The sequence below is a fragment of the Budorcas taxicolor genome, chromosome 11 (assembly GCF_023091745.1).
Source record: "Budorcas taxicolor isolate Tak-1 chromosome 11, Takin1.1, whole genome shotgun sequence".
NCBI lineage: Eukaryota > Metazoa > Chordata > Mammalia > Artiodactyla > Bovidae > Budorcas > Budorcas taxicolor.
In genome coordinates, this window is record NC_068920.1 from 108206759 (window position 1) to 108225802 (window position 19044).

Sequence of the window (19044 nt, forward strand, 5' to 3'; positions counted from 1 at the left end):
TGTAACCAGCTCTCTGATCCAGCTTCATAATGTGGATGACATGAGAAGAAATAGACTCTGAGTAATTTGTTTCCTCCAACCTATTACCTGCCGAGTAATTTAGGGAAGACTTGGGGTGGGAGGAGCACTCACTAAGTCTCCATCATTCCTCTGGACTGTTGAGGGCAGCATGCGGAATGATTGGGGTAGCAGTTGCCTCATGCATTTGTTGGTTTTTTGTTTGTTTTATATTTTTGGCCACACTGAGTGGTTTGTGGGATCTTAGTTCCCCAACGAGGGATTGAACACAGGCCCTTGGCAGTGAGAGCACAGATTTTTAACCACTGGACCCCCGGGAATTCCCATGTATTTGTTTTTTAAAATAGCATCTCTGTGCATCATTTAGGAAGCACAGTAGTTAATTATGCTGAAGCTCCAATGCTTTGGCCACCTGATACGAAGAGCCAACTCATTGGAAAAGACCCTGATGCTAGGAAAGATTGAGGGCAGGAGAAGGGGACGACAGAGGATGAGATGATTGGATGGCATCACCGACTCAATGGACATGAGTTTGAGCAAACTCTGGGAAGTGGTGAAGGGCAGGGAAGGCTGGCATGCGGCAGTCCATGGGGTCTCAAAAGGGTTGCACACAACTTAGCGACTGAACAACAACAAAGATGAAAGGCCTTTAAAATCAGCTTTGTGGGAGGAGGTGTCCTGTCAGGAGGACATGACCAGTGGCATATTGATATTGGTAAAGAGCAAGAAAGTGTGAACAGTGGTTATCTTTGAAGAGTAAAATTACTGTGGTTTTCATTCTCTTCTGGTAAGCGTATCACCTGTGCAGTTTTTCATGCTTTCTTTAGAAATAGTTGAAGATCTTTAAAAATTTTCTAAAAGTTGCACACGCTTGTTGTAACATGAATAGCACTAAGACACGTAAAGGTCAAGGTGGTGATCTTTCTCTTCTTCCATGTCCCCCTGCCCTGAGGATACCACACAGCAGCTCAGTAAGGATCTAAATATCTTTGTCCTCGTGTGTATAAACACATAGAGTTGGATTGGGTTTAAAATCACCTCATCCTGTCACCTTAGATGGCCTTCTCTGGTGGCTCAGACGATAAAAAAAATCTGCCTGTGATGCAGGATACCTGGGTTTGATCCCTAGGCTAGGAAGATCCTGGACAAGGGAATGGCTGCCCACTCCAGTATTCTTGCCTGGAGAATTCCATGAACAGAGAAGCCTGTGTGCTACTGTCCATGGGTCACAAAGAGTCAGACATGACTGAGCGACTGATACTAATACACCTGGATGGTTTTTCTTTTACTGAAATACATTTTTGTCCTTTTTTCAAGACTGTTATACATTTAAGTCATCCTTTTTAAAGGATCCCTGGCAGTCCCTGTTGACTCAGCTTCCGCTTCTGGGGACCTGGGTTCAATCCCTGGTTGGGGAACTAAGATCCTGCATGTTCCATGGCCTGGGTGCCCCTTCACCAAGTCCTTTTTCATCATTACATAATATTCCATAGTACATACTATGATTTATCCACTGATGCCCCTTCTTTGGGGCAGCCAGGTTTTTCCCAGTTTTTGCCACTGTTAACACGGGTGCATAAACATCATTCATAGAACCTTGCATTGGCACCTTTTTCATTCTGAAAGCCCAAGGGAAATGAGTTTTTAGTGTTCTAAAATCTGCTGTGAAATTGCTTTCCCAAAAGACCATGGCAATTTAAACTTGTTATTAATTTTTAAGTGCCATAAAATATTTTCCGGGAGCATTGAACTGGGAATCAAGAACCCTAAGTTTCAGTCCTGGCTCTGAAGGATGAGGTTGGGCAAGTATTTCTGAAACGTGGAATTCACATTCGGACTAACATACTCAAATGTGGCTACAGTGGAGATTCTAGAGGTCTGCCAAATCCTTTCAAGCCCAGGAGTTTTATGGTTATGTGTAGACCTGCTGTCTTAGGATGTGTCCATTTCTTTTTTCAGATTAATTCTCAGGGGAATTCAAACTCCAGAAAGGTTGTGCATGTCTGAAGAAGACAGACATTACTGGACAGGGGCCTGTGGCATCATTGACTTATCCCTCCCCTGGAGGAGGAAATGGCAACCCACTCCAATATTCTTGCCTAGAGAATTCCGTGGACAGAGGAGACAGGCGGGCTATCGTCCATGGGGTCACGAAGAGTTGGACATAGCTTAGCACCTAAACAACAGCAATAGTCTGAGCCCAGAGCTAGGACAGGACTTTGCTAGGTTAGCAGCTATTTCTCAGAAAACATTAAGGCGTCTGTCTCGTAAACTAAAGAACCCTAACCATGCCAGTTCAAACCCTAACCATGCCTGGTTCTTGAATTTGGATTTGGTAGTAGGGGCCTGTTTCTTCTGCAAAGTGGCATTTTGGGATTCCCGGATGGCTCAGTAGTAAAGAATCTGCCAGCCATTGCCAAGAGACCTGGGTTTGGTCCCTGGGAAGATCCCCTCGAGAAGGAAATGCAACTCCAGTATTCTTGCCTAGAAAATCCAATGGACAGAGGAGCCTGGCGGGTTACATTCTATGGAGTCACAAAAGGGTCGGACATGACTTAGTAACTGAGCATGCACACACACTGAGACCCTTAGGGCTTAGTAGTTATTTCTCATAGATTTCTAGGGTTTCAGACTGGACTGAAAGTTCCCCTTTTATTGAGTAAAACATGAGACAGACAGAAGCCACACTCAGCCCAGGGTGAGGTGAGCCCTTGGCATTGTAGCAGTGATGCCAGAGTGGCCACTGCTCAGCCCTTCCTCTGCTCTGCCCACAGGTGTGCCGGCATGTGAAGAACGGGGACATTCTCCTCCTGAACCGGCAGCCCACCCTGCACAGGCCCTCCATCCAGGCACATCGCGCCCGTGTCCTCCCCGAGGAGAAAGTCCTGCGGCTCCACTACGCCAACTGCAAGGCCTACAACGCCGACTTCGATGGAGACGAGATGAACGCCCACTTCCCCCAGAGTGAACTGGGCCGGGCCGAGGCCTACGTCCTGGCCTGCACCGATCAGCAGTACCTTGTTCCCAAGGTAGGTCTGACCTTGAGGCCATTCCATGATCATCACCAGCTTCCAACTTGGCAGTTCAGGTCCGGGCCCCAGGCAGCTTCTGGAGTCAGCAGGGGCATATGGAGCAGAGGGTCTTGGATTCTTCCGGGTGGGGTCTTCAGCCCCCTAGTTGCTTAGAGATAGGAGGTTTCTCTCTTGCTGCCTCTTAAGATGTCAGGAGAGAAGTTGTAACAATCATCCCAGGAAGCTGAGTTCAGTACCTGCAACTTAGGTCTTGTCTTCCAGCCTGTTTGGATTCTACAATATATCAGCCTCTGGCAAGCCTTAGCATCCCACCTATGAGGATCCCCACGGTCCACAGATGACTTTGATCCTTTAAGATAAGGAGGGTTTTAAGAGACAACTTAACCCCCAGGGTTTGATCCCTGGGTCAGGAAGATCCTCCAGAGAAGGAAGTGGTAACTCAGTCCAGTATTCTTGCCTGGAAAAGTCATGAACAGAGGATCCTGGCGGGCTGTAGTCCAAAGAGTCAGACACAACTGAGTGACTAACATAATCCTGAGGGTCCAGATGAAATTCCCTGCAGCCCATGAGGAATCTCTGCTGTGAATCCCTTCTTTTATAAACTGTGTCGCGGCGATTCACAAATTACACACCATTCATTGGGTTGTAATGTGGGGTAGTAATAAAACAATAAAGAACCATGGCTGCCATTTTCCAAGCACTTTTTCAAGGCCAGACACCATACATAGCACCTTGGAAGCCTCTCCTTTTCTCCTCCCCACAGTCCTTGGAGTAGGTGCTATTAACAGCCACAATCACGTGAAGAAATGGTGTAACATGTCCAAGGACACAGAGCTGGAGTGGAAGGGGGTGGGGAGGAGGGGCCAGGAGCTCCCAGATCTTTGTGGCTTTTCTTCTTTCCCCTGGCGTGGGCCCTGCCACCCTTCCACAGAAGAGACAGAGGCGTCTGTACCCAGGAAGCATAGACGCTGCTTAGAGATTGTCCCGCATCAGTTAGTGACCTCTCCTCCTGGGAATTTCTCTTCCCCTATCCCACCTGGAGAACCAGGCAGGTGACCAGTATCCCAGCATTCCAGCCTCTTTTCCTACCAGACACACCAGTGTGGCTTCCTGCAGATCCAATTAGTTGATTATAACTTTCTTTCCCTTCTCTGCCCACCTTGGCTGGCTATTGATTAATGAAGGGGCTGACCGTGAGCAGGAGGGGTTAAGGGCCCACTCAGGTCCCCAAGAAATTAGAAGAAATAGTTTGATTAATTTTTACTAACAGGGGTTTCCCTGATGGTCCAGTGGTTAAGACTTCGAGCTTCTACTGCAGGAGGTATGGGTTTGATCTCTGATTGGGGAACTAAGATCCTGCATGCCTTGTGGTGCAGCCAAAAAACAAAAACAAAAAATTTTTAAATTAATAGTTTAGAAGAAATAATTATAAGAAAATTGACTAATTTGAAAATTGGCCCTTTGTGTTTTCGTGTAAATTACGTCAGTTGTAGCTGTGATGGTGGTGGCAATAAAAGCCACTTTGTCCTGAGCACTCCATGTGCCTCAGGCGCCGCTCTGAGCAGTCTGCACCATTCTGGCTTAGTCCTCACCACAGCCTTAGGTGGCAGGTGTAGTTTTCAGGTGAAGAAACACAGGTGAGTGACTTGTCAGCCAGTGAAGAAGCTGGGACTCGAACCCAGCACCTTTGATCCCGCCAAGCCTGTGTGCTCAGCCTCCTGTGTGGTTAGTCCCCCTTGACAGGCGAGGCTGGGCCTGGGTGAGGGTCTGTGGAAAGAAGTGGCTAACAGGACTGTGCCGGTTGTCTAGCCTGCTAGAGAGAATGTCACATTTCACTGTGGTGGACACTACCAGTAAACAGCAGATGGTTCATTTTTTTTGCTGGCAGAGTGACCTCTGGACATTAGCCTCATGAAGAGTTGGGGTGCTCTGAAGTGCTGTGAACTTGAGCATTCACTAGACCAATGTAGACTTGATTTTCATTGAATAAGATGGAATAGGGGACTTCATTGCGTACACCATGTTCTGCAAAGGGCTGGCCTGTTTAATTCCAGATGCGCCTCATCACATGCTCACCCGCCTGTGAGTACAGGGTCAGAGATAGAACAAAAGTAAAGTCTCATCAATGAATTAATTTCTTAAAAAGTAAAAAATGGGACTTTTCTGGTGTTCTGGCGATTAAGACTCTGAACTTCCCCTGCTGGGAGCAAGGGTTATATCCCTGGTTTGGGAACTAAGATCCCACATGCCACCTGTGCAGCTGAAAAAAAGAGAAATCAGGAAAAAAAAAGTAAGAAACAAACCAAGACAATTCTAGGAGATGACCTGAGAATTCACTTTACTTTCAGACAACTTCTTTTGTCAGCGGTAAAGAGCTTTTGATTCTTGATAAATTTTGTGTAGCCCTTAGTGTAAGTGCCAAGAGGAGAAATCCTGTTTTTGGTGATAGTTATAAAAATGAAAGGCTTTCCAGGTGGCTCTAGTGGTAAAGAACCCACCTGCCAATGCAGGAGACATAAAAGATGTGTGATTGATCCCTGTGTAGGGAAGATCCCCTCAAGGAGGGCATGGCAACCCACACCAGTATTCTTGCCTGGGAAATCCCATGGACAGAGAAGCCTAGTGGGCTACAGTCCCTAGGATCACAGAGTTGGACACGACTGAAGTGACTTAACACACACACACACACATACACGCATAAAAATGAAACATGTAGTTTGATGGCAAAGTCCTGAGATGGCAAGAGTCAGTTTTCTTAATCCAGGAAAGCCATTTTTTGTTAATTTTTCTTGATGTATCTTTATTTCCCTATTGTTTTCTTTTCTGTTTGTTCATTGTCCCAATGCTTCCCTATTTTTCAGGTTTCTTTTCCTTGACTAACCATAGTACCCAATTTAAGTACATTTTATTGTTAGTTTTATGTATTTAATAGAGTTGCTTGTTGTCATCTTAAAATAGATGAAGGGAACTTGAGCTGTTTCCTTTCCAAGAAAACAGTTACACTTTTTCATTTACATGTTTCTTTGTGGATTCTTTCTTTTTTCCCTTCTGTTTGTTTTATCTATTAAGGGCCACTGCTTCATGGAAAGTTTTTTTAACAAGGCTTGAGACATACTTTCCTGACTTTGACTTACTCAGCTAGAAAATTCAAGGCACAGAATACCCTAATTCTCTTAAGAATCCTGACCAAAGACATCGATTGTAATGTCATTTTGCTGTGATGTTAAGTGGAATAGGATAGCTGACAATTATGTGGGTTTTTGATCCAGAATTAGTCTTTCTGATCCTAAGCAGATTTAGAAAATTCAGCATTATAAGTAGACCCTTAGTATATTGCTTTAATCAGCACTCCTCCCTAGAATTCATGCTTATTGCATTGAAAGCAATTTAGCCATTAAGGTAATTTTCTAGTCATGGAAAACTCTAGATGGAAAGAGAAGGCACTGACTAGATCCTGTAACTTGTAATTATGTTCTTTAAAGGAAAAAAAAAGGCAAAATCTATATCTGCCCCAAAAGACTGTTGTTGTTTAGTAGCTCAGTCATTTCTGACTCTTTGGGACCTCATGGGCTATAGCCTGCTAGGCTCCTCTGTCCATAGGATTTTTCAGGTTAAGAATACTGGAGTGGGTTGTAATCTCCTTGCCTAAGGATCTTCCCGACCCAGGGATCAATGCATGTCTCCTGCATTGCAGGCAGATTCTTTAACCACTGAGTCACCAGGGAAGCCCCCAAAGGGCTGTGGGATGAGTCAGATGCTTAATACTGTTTTCAGTTTTTCCCCTAAGCAAAATAAGACCTTGTCTTTGGAACAAGTTGCAGAGTATAATTTTTTGTCCGTGTTCATAACTCAAGGGCTGCATGCCCCATCTGATCTTGCCTTCCATCTGCAACACCTATCTGGCTCCTTGGTAATAATTATCTCTGAGTTTACATAAAGCCCATTGCCATGGTATTTAGACTGTTTGACAAGCATCCTTTCTAGCCTTTGAATTAGTGCTTGTGGCTAAATTCCTGGCACTTCTCCATGGCTGCACTTGAGAGTTCCTTAGTTATGCAATACAGCCATAATATTGGACGGTATTTAACAAATAAGCAAATGATAACAATCTTTAGATCCAAGATTTTTCTCTAGTTCCTATAAACAGGGAAAAGTTAGCAAAAACGCCTTCGTAATAAATATCAGTGGGCACGTCTGTTTTTACCTTAGTGTGCTTTATGTTGCCGTGACTGCAGACCTGGCAGATAGGGTTCAGGAGACTGGGGATCAGAAAAGATGAATGTATCCATCCAAACTGGGGCTGTTATAAAAGCCTTTGGCTTTGGGTTTTTTTGGTCCTATTGCAATTCTTGTGGGGTCTTAGTTCCCTAACAAGGGACTGAACTTGGGACCATGGCAATGGAAGGGCCGAGTCCTAGCCACTGGACCACCAGGGAACTCTCTAAAAGCCCATGTTTTGGCATCTGGTGGATAACAGCCTACCATGACTACATGCAAGATCATGAAGACACACTGACATCAGGCATTCTTGCCTTCTGCAGTCACGTACATCAAAGCCCCCTCTCCACCCATGACGCTCTCAAGGAACCTCTCCCCAAACCCCCACTCTCTGAGTTGGCTGAGTCCAAGTCACTCCACAGGCCAAACTGCAGTACTGTCAATGCCCCCAGAGAGACCATTCCTGCCCATCCCCTCCTGCCCCAGGTCTATGTGGTGACCCATCCCATTCTTCTCCTCCACAGGCATTTAAAATTCTTTGGAATAATGAATCTCTCCAGCCATTTGTTTTGTTTACCGTCTAGCTCTTTCTCATGGTGAGGGATCTGTGTGTTTCAGCCACTAAAATAGACTGAAGGTTGGTCTCACCCAGTGCCTCGGCATACAGTAGGCTCTCCATAAATATTTGTTGAATGGGTGACTGATTTAGAGGAGAACCAGGCCAGAAATGTGTGAAAAACACCAAAGCATAAAACCAAAATATAAAAACAAGAACACAGCCAACAGCAGCCAGACCGAATTGATGCGTAAATGCCAGAAATATGCCGAAGTTAACGAGAAGCAGATGGGATTAGGGAGAGAAGGCCAGGGGGCCTGCATGGGTTTGAAGCACTTTTGATATTGAACAGTGGGCAAAAGGCAAAGGTGGGAGCAGGTCAGGAAGCCCTGGTCACGTGCTCTGGGAGGCAGTTTGCTCTCAAGATGGGAGGCCCAAGCACTGGCTAGGTGCGGCCATGACTGGACAACATGGGGATGTAAGGAGGGCTGTTGCTAGTGGGTAGCTCCAAAGCACAAGATTAGGAGTTAGAATGTGGCTTCTGTTTTGTTTGTTTTTTTTTAATTTGTCCTTCTCTTACCTGTTTTGATTTGTAGGATGGCCAGCCATTGGCGGGGCTGATCCAAGATCACATGGTTTCAGGGGCAAACATGACCATTCGAGGCTGCTTTTTCAGCCGGGAGCAGTATATGGAGCTGGTGTACCGAGGACTCACAGACAAAGTGGGGCGTGTGAAGCTCCTTCCTCCTGCCATCCTGAAGCCCTTTCCTCTGTGGACAGGAAAGCAGGTAATTAGGGGGAAACAAATGGTGGATATTTATTTTAAAAAAAAAGGAATCCGGCCACTCAGTAAAAAGGTTTTGTTCCCAGGAGAGTCCAGGCCAGAAACAGAAATGACAAATCAAACAATGTCTCTTTGATGGAGTTTTCGGGTGTGGATGGTTTCAAAGGAGTGTCTACAATTGCATATTTTCTGTCCTTTGCTTCTAACTGAAACTTCTAACTTAACACTGACCTCATCGTCTAGATATGGTGGTAATAGGCAGTGGTGCTGATGGTAGCAGTAGTTATGTTTGTTGGGAGTGCTTCAAATATGTTAGATTACTTAACCCTCACAACCAACCTCTGATACAGACACTATCATTATCACCATTTAGCATCATTTATCACCATTATTACCAGATGAGGATAATGAGGTTTGGAGAAGTTGTTACTTGTCCAAGTCCATAGGAGGTAGAGTTGAGATTCAAACTCAGGACTTTCTGACACCCAGAGCATCATATTATACTTAATCAATTATGTGATCTTGGTTCAGGAGGCCTCAGTTCATTATTTACAAAGCAGAAGTGTTCAGGTTGATGAGCTATAAGGTCTCACCGGCCCCCCACCTGCAGTTCTTTAAATCCATGGTCCTGGTACTTGACTGGTTTTCTTATTAAGCCAACTTGTATTTCTGGGATAAACCTTACTTGGTTATGAGATAGTATTTGCTAAATTTTTGTTCAGAACCTTTTGCATCATTGTACATGAGGAATTTTGATGTGTGGTTTTCTTTTCTTGTCATAAGTTTACCTGGTTTTGCTATCAGGGTTAACATTGGCTTCATAGAATGAGTTAGGAAGTATTTATTTACTCTTTCAGTTTTCTGTAAGAGTTTGTACAATATAGTATTATTTTTTCCTTAAGTGTTTGGTGGAGTTCACCAGTGTAGTCATCTGGACCTAAAATTTTCTCTTTCAGTTCAGTTCAGTCGCTCAGTCGTGTCCAACTCTTTGCGACCCCATGAACCGCAGCATGCCAGGCCTCCCTGTCCGTCACTAACTCCCGGAGTCCACCCAAACCCATGTCCATTGAGTCCGTGATGCCATCCAACCATCTCATCCTCTGTCGTCCCCTTCTCCTCCCGCCCTCAATCTTGCCCAGCATTAGGGTCTTTTCAAATGAGTCAGCTCTTCGCATCAGGTGGCCAAAATGATTGCAGTTTCAGCTTCAACATTAGTCCTTCCAGTGAACACCCAGCACTGATCTCCTTTAGGATGGACTGGTTGGATCTCCTCGCAGTCCAAGGGACTCTCAAGCGTCTTCTCTAACACCACAGTTCAAAAGCATCAATTCTTCAGCGCTTAGCTTTCTTCACAGTCCAACTCTCACATCCATACATGACCACTGGAAAAACCATAGCCTTGACTAGATGGACCTTTGTTGGCAAAGTAGTGTCTCTGCTTTTGAATATGCTGTCTAGGTTGGTCATAACTTTCCTTGCAAGGAGTAAGCATCTTTTAATTTCATGGCTGAAGTCACCATCTGCAGTGATTTTGGAGCCCAGAAAAATAGTCAGCCACTGTTTCCACTGTTTCCCCATCTATTTCCCATGAAGTGATGGGATCAGATGCCATAATCTTAGTTTTCTGAATGTTGAGCTTTAAGCCAACTTTTTCACTCTCCTCTTTCACTTTCATCAAGAGGCTTTTTAGCTCGTCTTCACTTTCTGCCATAAGGGTGGTGTCATCTGCATGTCTGAGGTTATTGATATTTCTCCCACCCATCTTGGTTCCAGCTTGTTCTTCCTCCAGCCCAGCGTTTCTCATGATATTTTCTCTTTAGGAAGGCTACTTTTAACTAAAATTTCTGTTTCTCTAATTACATGTAGGGCTGTTGTTTAGTTCATCTCTTTCTTCTTGGATGAGCTTTACTGCTTTGTTTTTTCTAGGAATTTGTCCTTTTCATCTAAATTGTTGGATTTATAGGCATGAAATTATTCATTGTACTGTTTTATGTTCCTTTACTGTCTGTGGAACCTAAAGGTGGTCCCCCTCTCTCATTCCTGATAGTGATAATTTATGTCTTCTCTCTTTTTCCTGATGAGTTTGCTCTGAGTTTTGTTCTCAAAGAACCAGCTTTTATTGACTTTCTCTATTTTTGTTTCTGTTCCATTTATTTCAGTTTCATCTTTTTTATTTCCTTTCTTCTGCTTACTTTGGGTTTGATTTGCCCTTCTTTTTCTAGTTACTTAAGGTTGGAACTGAAGTCAGTAATTTGAGACTTTTTTCCTGCTTTAATATTGGCATTTTATATATAAAATTTCTGCTGAATATATTGTATTTTCATTTTCATTCACTTCAAAAGACTTGCTAAACGCCATTTTTATTTCTGTTTTTGACCCCGAGATATTCAGAAGTCTTTGATTTAGTTTCCAAATATTTAAGAATTTTCCAGATATGTATCCTATTGATTGCAATTTTAATTCCACAGTGGCCAGAAAACATACCTTGAGTAATCTGAATCCTTTTCAAATTACTGAGATTTGTTTTGTGGCTTCAAAGATAGTCTGTATTGGGAAATGATCTGTGTGTCCTTAAAAATCACAAGTATTCTGCTGTGTTGGATGAAGTGCTCTATAAATGTCAATTAGGTTCAAGTCTGAAGAACAGTGGATGGAAGTTCATGACTGTACAGGAGGTGGTGATTAAAACCATCCCCAAGAAAAAGAAATGCAAAAAGGCAAAATGCCTGTCTGAGGACACCTTACTAATAGCTGAGAAAAGAAGAGAAGTTGCTCAGTCGCTCAGTCATGTCCGACTCTTCGTGACCCCATGGACTGTAGCCCACCAGGCTCCTCCATCCATGGAATTTTCTAGGCAAGAGTACTGGAGTGGGTTGCCATTTCCTTCTCTAAGACGCCTTACTAATAGCTGAGAAAAGAAGAGAAGCAAAAGGTAAAGGAGAAAAGGAAAGATACACCCATCTGAATGCAGAGTTCCAAAGAATAGCAAGGAGAGATAAGAAAGCCTTCCTAAGTGAACAATACAAAGAAATAGAAGAAAACAATAGAATGGGAGAGACTAGAGATCTCTTCAAGAAAATTAGAGATACCAAGGGATTTCCTGCAAAGATGGGCACAATTAAGGACAGAAATGGTATGGTCCTAACAAAAGCAGAAGATATTAAGAAGAGGTGGCAAGAATACACAGAACTACAAAAAAGATCTTATTGATCCAGACAACCGTGATGGTGTGATCACTCACCTAGAGCCAGACATACTGGAGTGTGAAGTCAAGTGAACCTTAGGAAGCATCACTATGAACAAAGGTAGTGGAGGTGATGGAATTCCAACTGAGCTATTTCAGATCCTAAAAGATGACACTGAAAGTGCCGCACTCAATATGCCAGCAAATACAGAAAACTCAGCAGTGGCCACAGGACTGCAAAAGATCAGTTTTCATTCCAGTCCCAAAGAAAGGCAATGCCAAAGAGTGCTCAAACTACTGCACAATTGCACTCATTTCACACGCTAGCAAAGTAATGCTCAAAATTCCCAAAGCCTGGCTTCAATAGTATGTGAACCGTGAACTTCCAGATGTTCAAGCTAGATTTAGAAAAGGCAAAGGAACCAGAGATCAAATTGCCAACATCCGTTGAATCATAGAAAAAACAAGGGAGTTCCAGAAAAACATCTACTTCTGCTTTATTCACTATGCCAAAGCCTTTGTGTGAATCACAAAAAACTGAAAATTCTTAAAAGACATGGGAATAGCAGACCACCTTACCTGCCTCATGAGAACCTGTATGAAGGTCAAGAAGCAACAGTTAGAACTGGACATGGAACAATGGACTGGTTCCAAATTGGGAAAGGAGTATGTCAAGGCTGTATATAGTCACCCTGCTTGCTTAACTTACATGCAGAGTACATCATGCAAAATACCAAGCTGGATGAAGCACAAGATGGAATCAAGATTGCTGGGAGAAATATCAATAACCTCAGATATGCAGATGACACCACCCTTATGTCAGAAAGTGAAGAGGAACTAAAGAACCTCTTGATGAAGGTGAAAGAGGAGAGTGGAAAAGCTGGCTTAAAATTCAACGTTCAAAAAATGAAGATCATGGCATCTGGTCCCATCAATTCATGGCAACTAATGAGGAAACATTGGAAATAGTGAGAGACTTTATTTGGGGGGGCTCAAAGTCACTGCAGGTTGTGACTACAGCCATAAAATTAAAAGATGGTTGCTGTTTGGAAGAAAAGCTGTGACCAACCTAGACAGCATATTCAAAAGCAGAGACATTACTTTGCCAACAAAGGTCCGTCTAGTCAAAGCTATGGTTTTTGCAGTAGTCATGTATGGATGTGAGAGTTGGACCATAAAGAAATCTGAGAACCAAAGAATGGATGCTTTTGAACTGTCGTATTGGAGAACTCTTGAGGGTCCCTTGGACTGCAATGAGATCAAACCAGTCAATCCTTAAGGAAATCAACCCTGAATATTAATTAGAAGGACTGATGCTGAAGCTGAAGCTCCAGTGCTTTGGCCACCTGATGCGAAGAGCTGACTGATTGGAAAAGACCCTGATGCTGGGAAAGACTGAAGGCAGGAGAAGGGGACAACAGAGGATAAAGATGGTTGGATGGCATTACTGACTCAATGGACCTGAGTTTGAGCAAGCTCCCAAGTCAATGATGGACAGCGAATCCTGGGATGCTGCAGTCCGTGGGGTCACAAAGAGTTGGACAAAACTGGCTCACTGAACAACAAAACAAGGTTCAAGTCTACTATGTCATTGCTGTTCTACGTCCTTCATTTGCTAATGTGCATTGTATTGAAACCACTGTTTCATAGTCACATCTGCTTTTGTTTTTGTTATATCTGGTGGATGTGAAATCAGGTCACCATGGCTCTGTCCTGACCAGAAACAGAAGCTGATTTAACAGAATAGTAGGGGAATTTTGCAGTTTAAGTTTAAAATCTATAATTATGGATAGTCTAGTTCAGGAATTGGTAAGCTTTTTTTTTATAAAAACCAAATAGAAAATATTTTAGGGTTTGTTGGGCATACGATCTGTAAATCACAGCTACTCAGCTCTGCTATGATAATGTGAAAGCAGGCACAGACAGGGCTTTGGGATGAGCCTGCCTATGATTCATTTCAGCTTCTATTTCACAAAGACACATGGTGGGCCACGTTTGGTCTATAGGCTGTAGTTGGCTAGCCCCTAATTTAGTTGGATATATGTATTTGTCCAGGCTTCCCTGGTGGCTCAGTGGCCAAGAAATCCACCCGCCAATGCAGGAGATGTGGGTGTGATCCCTGGGTTGGGAAGATCCCCTGGAGGAGGGCATGGCAACCCACTCCAGTATTCTTGCCTGGAGAATCCCATGGACAGAGGAGCCTGGCCGGCTACAGTCCATGGGGTTGTGAAAAAGCTGTACACAGCTTAGTGACTAAACAATAACAACATTTACTTGTCCACTTATTATTCCTGTTTATAATTTTTTATTGCTTCTTCTTTATGTATGTTTATTTTGTAAGCCATCTCAAGTTATCTTAGAAATAAAGGGATTTTAAAGTGTTAAGTAAACTAAGATCTTGGCATCCAGTCCCATCACTTCATGGCAAATAGATGGGGAAACAGTGGAAACAGTGGCTGACTTTATTTTTCTGGGCTCCAAAATCACTGCAGATGGTGATTGCAGCCATGAAATGAAAAGACGCCTACTCCTTGGAAGGAAAGTTATGACCAACCTAGACAGCATATTGAAGAGCAGAGACATTACTTTGCCAACAAAGGTCCGTCTAGTCAAGGCTATGGTTTTTCCAGTAGTCATGCATGGATGTGAGAGTTGGACTATAAAGAAAACTGAGCGCCAAAGAATTGATGCTTTTGAACTGTGGTGTTGGAGAAGACTCTTGAGACTCCCTTGGACTGCAAGGAGATCCAACCAGTGCATTCTAGAGGAGATCAGTCCCAGGTGTTCATTGGTAGGACTGATGCTGAAGCTGAAACTGCAATACTTCGGCCACCTGATACAAAGAGCTGACTCATTTGAAAAGACCCTAATGCTGGGCAAGATTGAGGATGGGAGGAGAAGGGGACAACAGAGGGTGAGATGGGTTGGATGGCATCACGGACTCAATGGACATGGGTTTGAGTGAACTCTGGGAGTTGGTAATGGACAGGGAGGCCTGGCATGCTGCGGTTCATGGGGTCGCAAAGAGTCGGACACGACTGAGCAACTGAACTGAACTGAACCATCCAGAATTTATTAGAATTTTGTTTAAATGTAAGCAGTGTGTTCAAAATAGAACCAAATAGTGGACAAAGACTACATAACTGGAGCTACAGATATGTTCATCCACCTCAGTCTGAGAATCCAGCCAAAGGAAATCTGAAATGTATTATTGATAAAAGCTACTTGAAAAAAGCAGTCCATGACATCATGGTTTAGTGGTGGAATATTAGCAAAATCTAGATACTCAGCACTGGGGCTGTGTAAATCGTGGGACATCTATTATTAAGATATTGTTCTGTGCTGTGCTTAGTCACTCAGTCGTGTCCGACTCTTTGCAACCCCATGGACTGTAGCTCGCCAGGTTCCTCTGTCCATGGGGATTCTTCAGGCAAGAATACTGCCGTGGGTTGCCGTGCCCTCTTCCAGGGTATCTTCCCAATGCAGGGATCGAACACAGGTCTCCCACATGCAGGCGGATTCTTTACTGTCTGAGCCACCAGGGAAGCTTTGTGTAGTTTAAAATAGTGGCTTTAAAGCATTGTGTAACAGTCTGGAAAATTTTCAACGTAATGTTGAAAGAAGAAATAGACACAGTTCTATGCATAATAACAGAACGATGTTAAAAATGTAGATGAACAAAAATTTGATGCAAAAAAGATCAAAATGATAGAATAATTTGGTTTGTGTTAGGAATAATTTAACATTTCTGGGCTCTGCTTACTGTATAACCAAGTAAAATTAGAAAATAGGCCCAGATTTGAGATTTTCTCGGGTTTCTTGAAAGGTTGGTTCAGGCTGTTATTTCTGTACAAGTAGATGAAAGAAGGGAACAGTTACTGCACTGCATAAGAATTTGTTAGTGACCCAGTCTAATTCTACAGAGAAAAGCCATGTTTTGAATCAGGAGATAAGGAACTTAGCTTGGGAAATTTGTTTGTACTACCCTAAAAAATTAAGTCTTAGGCTGTTTTCCCAGGGCATTTCATACAGCCTCTTGAGTGGTTTTCTTATATTATGTGACTATACCATTATATACTTGTTCACTTTACCATTAATGGATGTTTGGGTTGTCTTCAGTCATCTTCATTTGGCTGTTACAAATAGGGCTGCTGTGAACATTTTTGTATATATCTCTTATTGAACATATATATGCATTTTCATGAGTAAATACCAGGGAATCAAATTGCTGAGTCATAAGATCTACCTTCAACTGTAATAGATAGTTTAGCAAACAGTTTTTCAAAGTGACTAGCAGTTTACACCTCCATCAGCAGGGCAGGAGAGTTATGGTTGCTCCTTATTCTCAGCAGTACTTGCCTGCCAATGCAAGAGAAGAGACGCGGGTTTGATCCTTGGATTGGGAAGATCCCCTGGAGGAGGACGTGGCAACCCATTCTAGTGTTCTTAGCTGGAGAACCCCATGGACTGAGGAGCCTGGTGGGCTACAGTCCATAGGGTCACACAGAGTCAGACCCAACTGAAGAGACTTAGGACGCACAGTAACAAATGAGTTTGAGCACTTCTTTATATCCTTATGGCCATTGGGATATCACCTTTTGTGAAGTTCCTATTCAAGTCTTTTGCCTGTTTTCAATCCTGTGCCATTCTCTTATTAATAGATAAGTTTTAGAAGTATATCCTTGTGTAGGTCCATTACCAGATTATAGGTATTACAAATACCTTCTACTTGATGGCCAGCCTTTTTGCCCTTTCACTTAACGCTGTTTTCTAATGATCAGAAGCTCTTTATTTTATGTAATATAATTCACCAGGGTTTGCCTTTTGTGGCTAGTCCTGTATAAAAATTATTTGCCTGCCCCAAGGTCACTAAGATATGTCTCTGTGTCGCTGTTGAGCAGTTTTATTGTTTCGCCATTCGCGGTTAGCTCTGCTTCTGCCCAGAGTTGGTTTTTGTGGGTGTGTTGGTGTGAGGTAGGGGTCAGGATTCATTGTTTCCCTGGAGGACTATCCTGTTGACGTGACGTAACTGATGAAAAGATGTTTGCTTTTCCTCTGCTCTTTAGTATCTCTTGTGTCCTAAATCAACTCATTGCATACATGTAGGTCTACTGGATTCATTTCAGTTCCTTTGGTTGTTTGATTCCATTGCACCAATACTACACTCTAATTATTGTAGCTTTATAATAAGTTTTGATTTTTGATAGTATAGTCTCCAGCATTGTTTTTTAAGACTGTCTTGAAGATTCTTGGCCCCATGAATTTCCATATAAATTTCAAAGCCATCTTGTACATTTCTGCCAAAAAATAGCTACTAAGAGTTTTATTAGAATTACATTGCATCTACAGATCACTTTAGGGAGAATGGACACATTTCCAGTACTGAATATTCCATTCTTTCAGTGACATAGAAGTCTTGTTCATCTTTTCTTAGATTCATTCCTAGGTATTGCTATTATAGATGATTTTATTTATTGAATTTCCTATTTGTTTATGGTTAGTATATAGAAATACAACTAATTTTGTATATTGTGCTTGTATTCCACAACCTTGCTGATTTCATTTATTAACTATAGAAGTGTAATGTAAGTTTTTATTTAAAGAGATAGTAATATCAAAGGAAAAAGGAAAAATTTCTTCTCTCTCCAATTCCATTGTTCATCTAAGTGCATACTCTCATAGAGAAGATATAAAAATGAAATCATGTACCTACTCAGGGGAACCATGAACCATGACTAGATTTGACAGTCAGTTTTGAGTTTGTATTTCAGACTGCTTCTTTATCCATGTTATTCTGTTGCCTGAGACATGCATTTTCCTTATCCATAGGTATGTGGACCTCAGTTTTAACTGATCTGTAAGATGGCTTACTTTAAATGAGCTGTCAGGTCCTCCAAAGGGAATGACGTTATTTCCATTATTTCAAGAAATCCCATTATTTCAGGCAATTTGAACCACCCTAACATACTTCAGATATGGCAAGAAGTTTATTTAACTCTTCTCATGTGCTAGGGTGATAGAATATTTCTTGTAGTTGCTTTGTGACATACTTAGTTCATTTAATGATCTGTGGGCTTCTCAGATGTCACAGTGATCAAAGAATCTGCCTGCCAGTGCAGGAGACGTGGGTTCGATCCCTGGATCTGGAAGATCCCCTGGAGTAAGAAATGGCAACCCACTCCAGTCTTTTTGCCTGGAGAATTCCATGGACAGAGGAGCCTGGCAGGCTACAGTCCTTGGGGTTGCAAAGAGTCAGACACGACTGAGTAGGCGTGCTATGATAATGGTCTATTATGGGGTTCATTCTCTGTCTGTACATGTAGATTGACTTCATTCTTCTTAACCTATTCTGTGTTGTACCCGGTAATATGGATATTCTATAGTTGACTCATTGGAAAAGACTCTGATGCTGGGAGGGATTGGGGGCGGGAGGAAACGGGGACGACAGAGGATGAGATGGCTGGATGGCATCACCGACAAGATGGTCATGAGTTTGAGTGAACTCCAGGAGTTGGTGATGGATAGGGAGGCCTAGCGTGCTGCAATTCATGGGGCTGCAAAGAGTCGGACATGACTAAGCGACTGAACTGAACTGATAGTTGATTTAACTGTCCCTCTAATGGCAAATATTTAATGAGTGTCCAGTTATTTTCCTGTTTGGCCACACCATGCAACTTGTGGGATCTTAGTTCCCTGAGAATATTGTGGATGGTCTTTTATTCCTAGCATAGTTTATGACCAGAAAGTAAATTATGCACTTCTACAATATTAGTGCAGGAAGAGACCCAGAATCTTGTCTGCCAGCCTTGTTTGTTTTTTTTTTAATTGAGATATAATTCATACCGTAAACTTTACCGTTTTTAGTAAGTGTATAATTCAGTGCTTATTTTTAGTGTATTCTCTGTGGTGCAACCATTTCTACTGTCTAATTCCAGAACATTTCCATAATCCCCAAAAGAAACTCTGTTCCTATTAGCATTCAGCCCTAATTCCTCCCTGCCCCATCCCCTGGCAATCACTTTCTGTCTCTATTGATTTTCCTGTTTGAGACATTTCATATAAATGATATCATACAATAGGTACCCTTTTATGGCTTGTTTCTTTTAGTTAACATAATGGTTTCAACATTCATCCATATTGTAGCATAAACAGTACCTCATTTCTTTTCATGGCTGAATAATATTCCATTGTATGGATATTCTACCTGTTATTCACTTGTCAGTTGATAAATGGATAATTTGGCTTGTTTCCA

General features: G+C 42.6%; 1 protein-coding gene across 1 annotated transcript in view; it reads left to right on the forward strand.

The window, feature by feature from the left end:
* POLR1A (RNA polymerase I subunit A) overlaps positions 1 to 19044 on the forward strand; it is an 84214-nt gene that overhangs the window by 31970 nt on the left and 33200 nt on the right. The window contains exons 13-14 of the mRNA XM_052647986.1: positions 2793 to 3047; positions 8421 to 8612. Of these exons, the coding sequence (XP_052503946.1) occupies positions 2793 to 3047; positions 8421 to 8612 (447 nt within the window). The remainder of the gene's footprint in view (positions 1 to 2792; positions 3048 to 8420; positions 8613 to 19044) is intronic.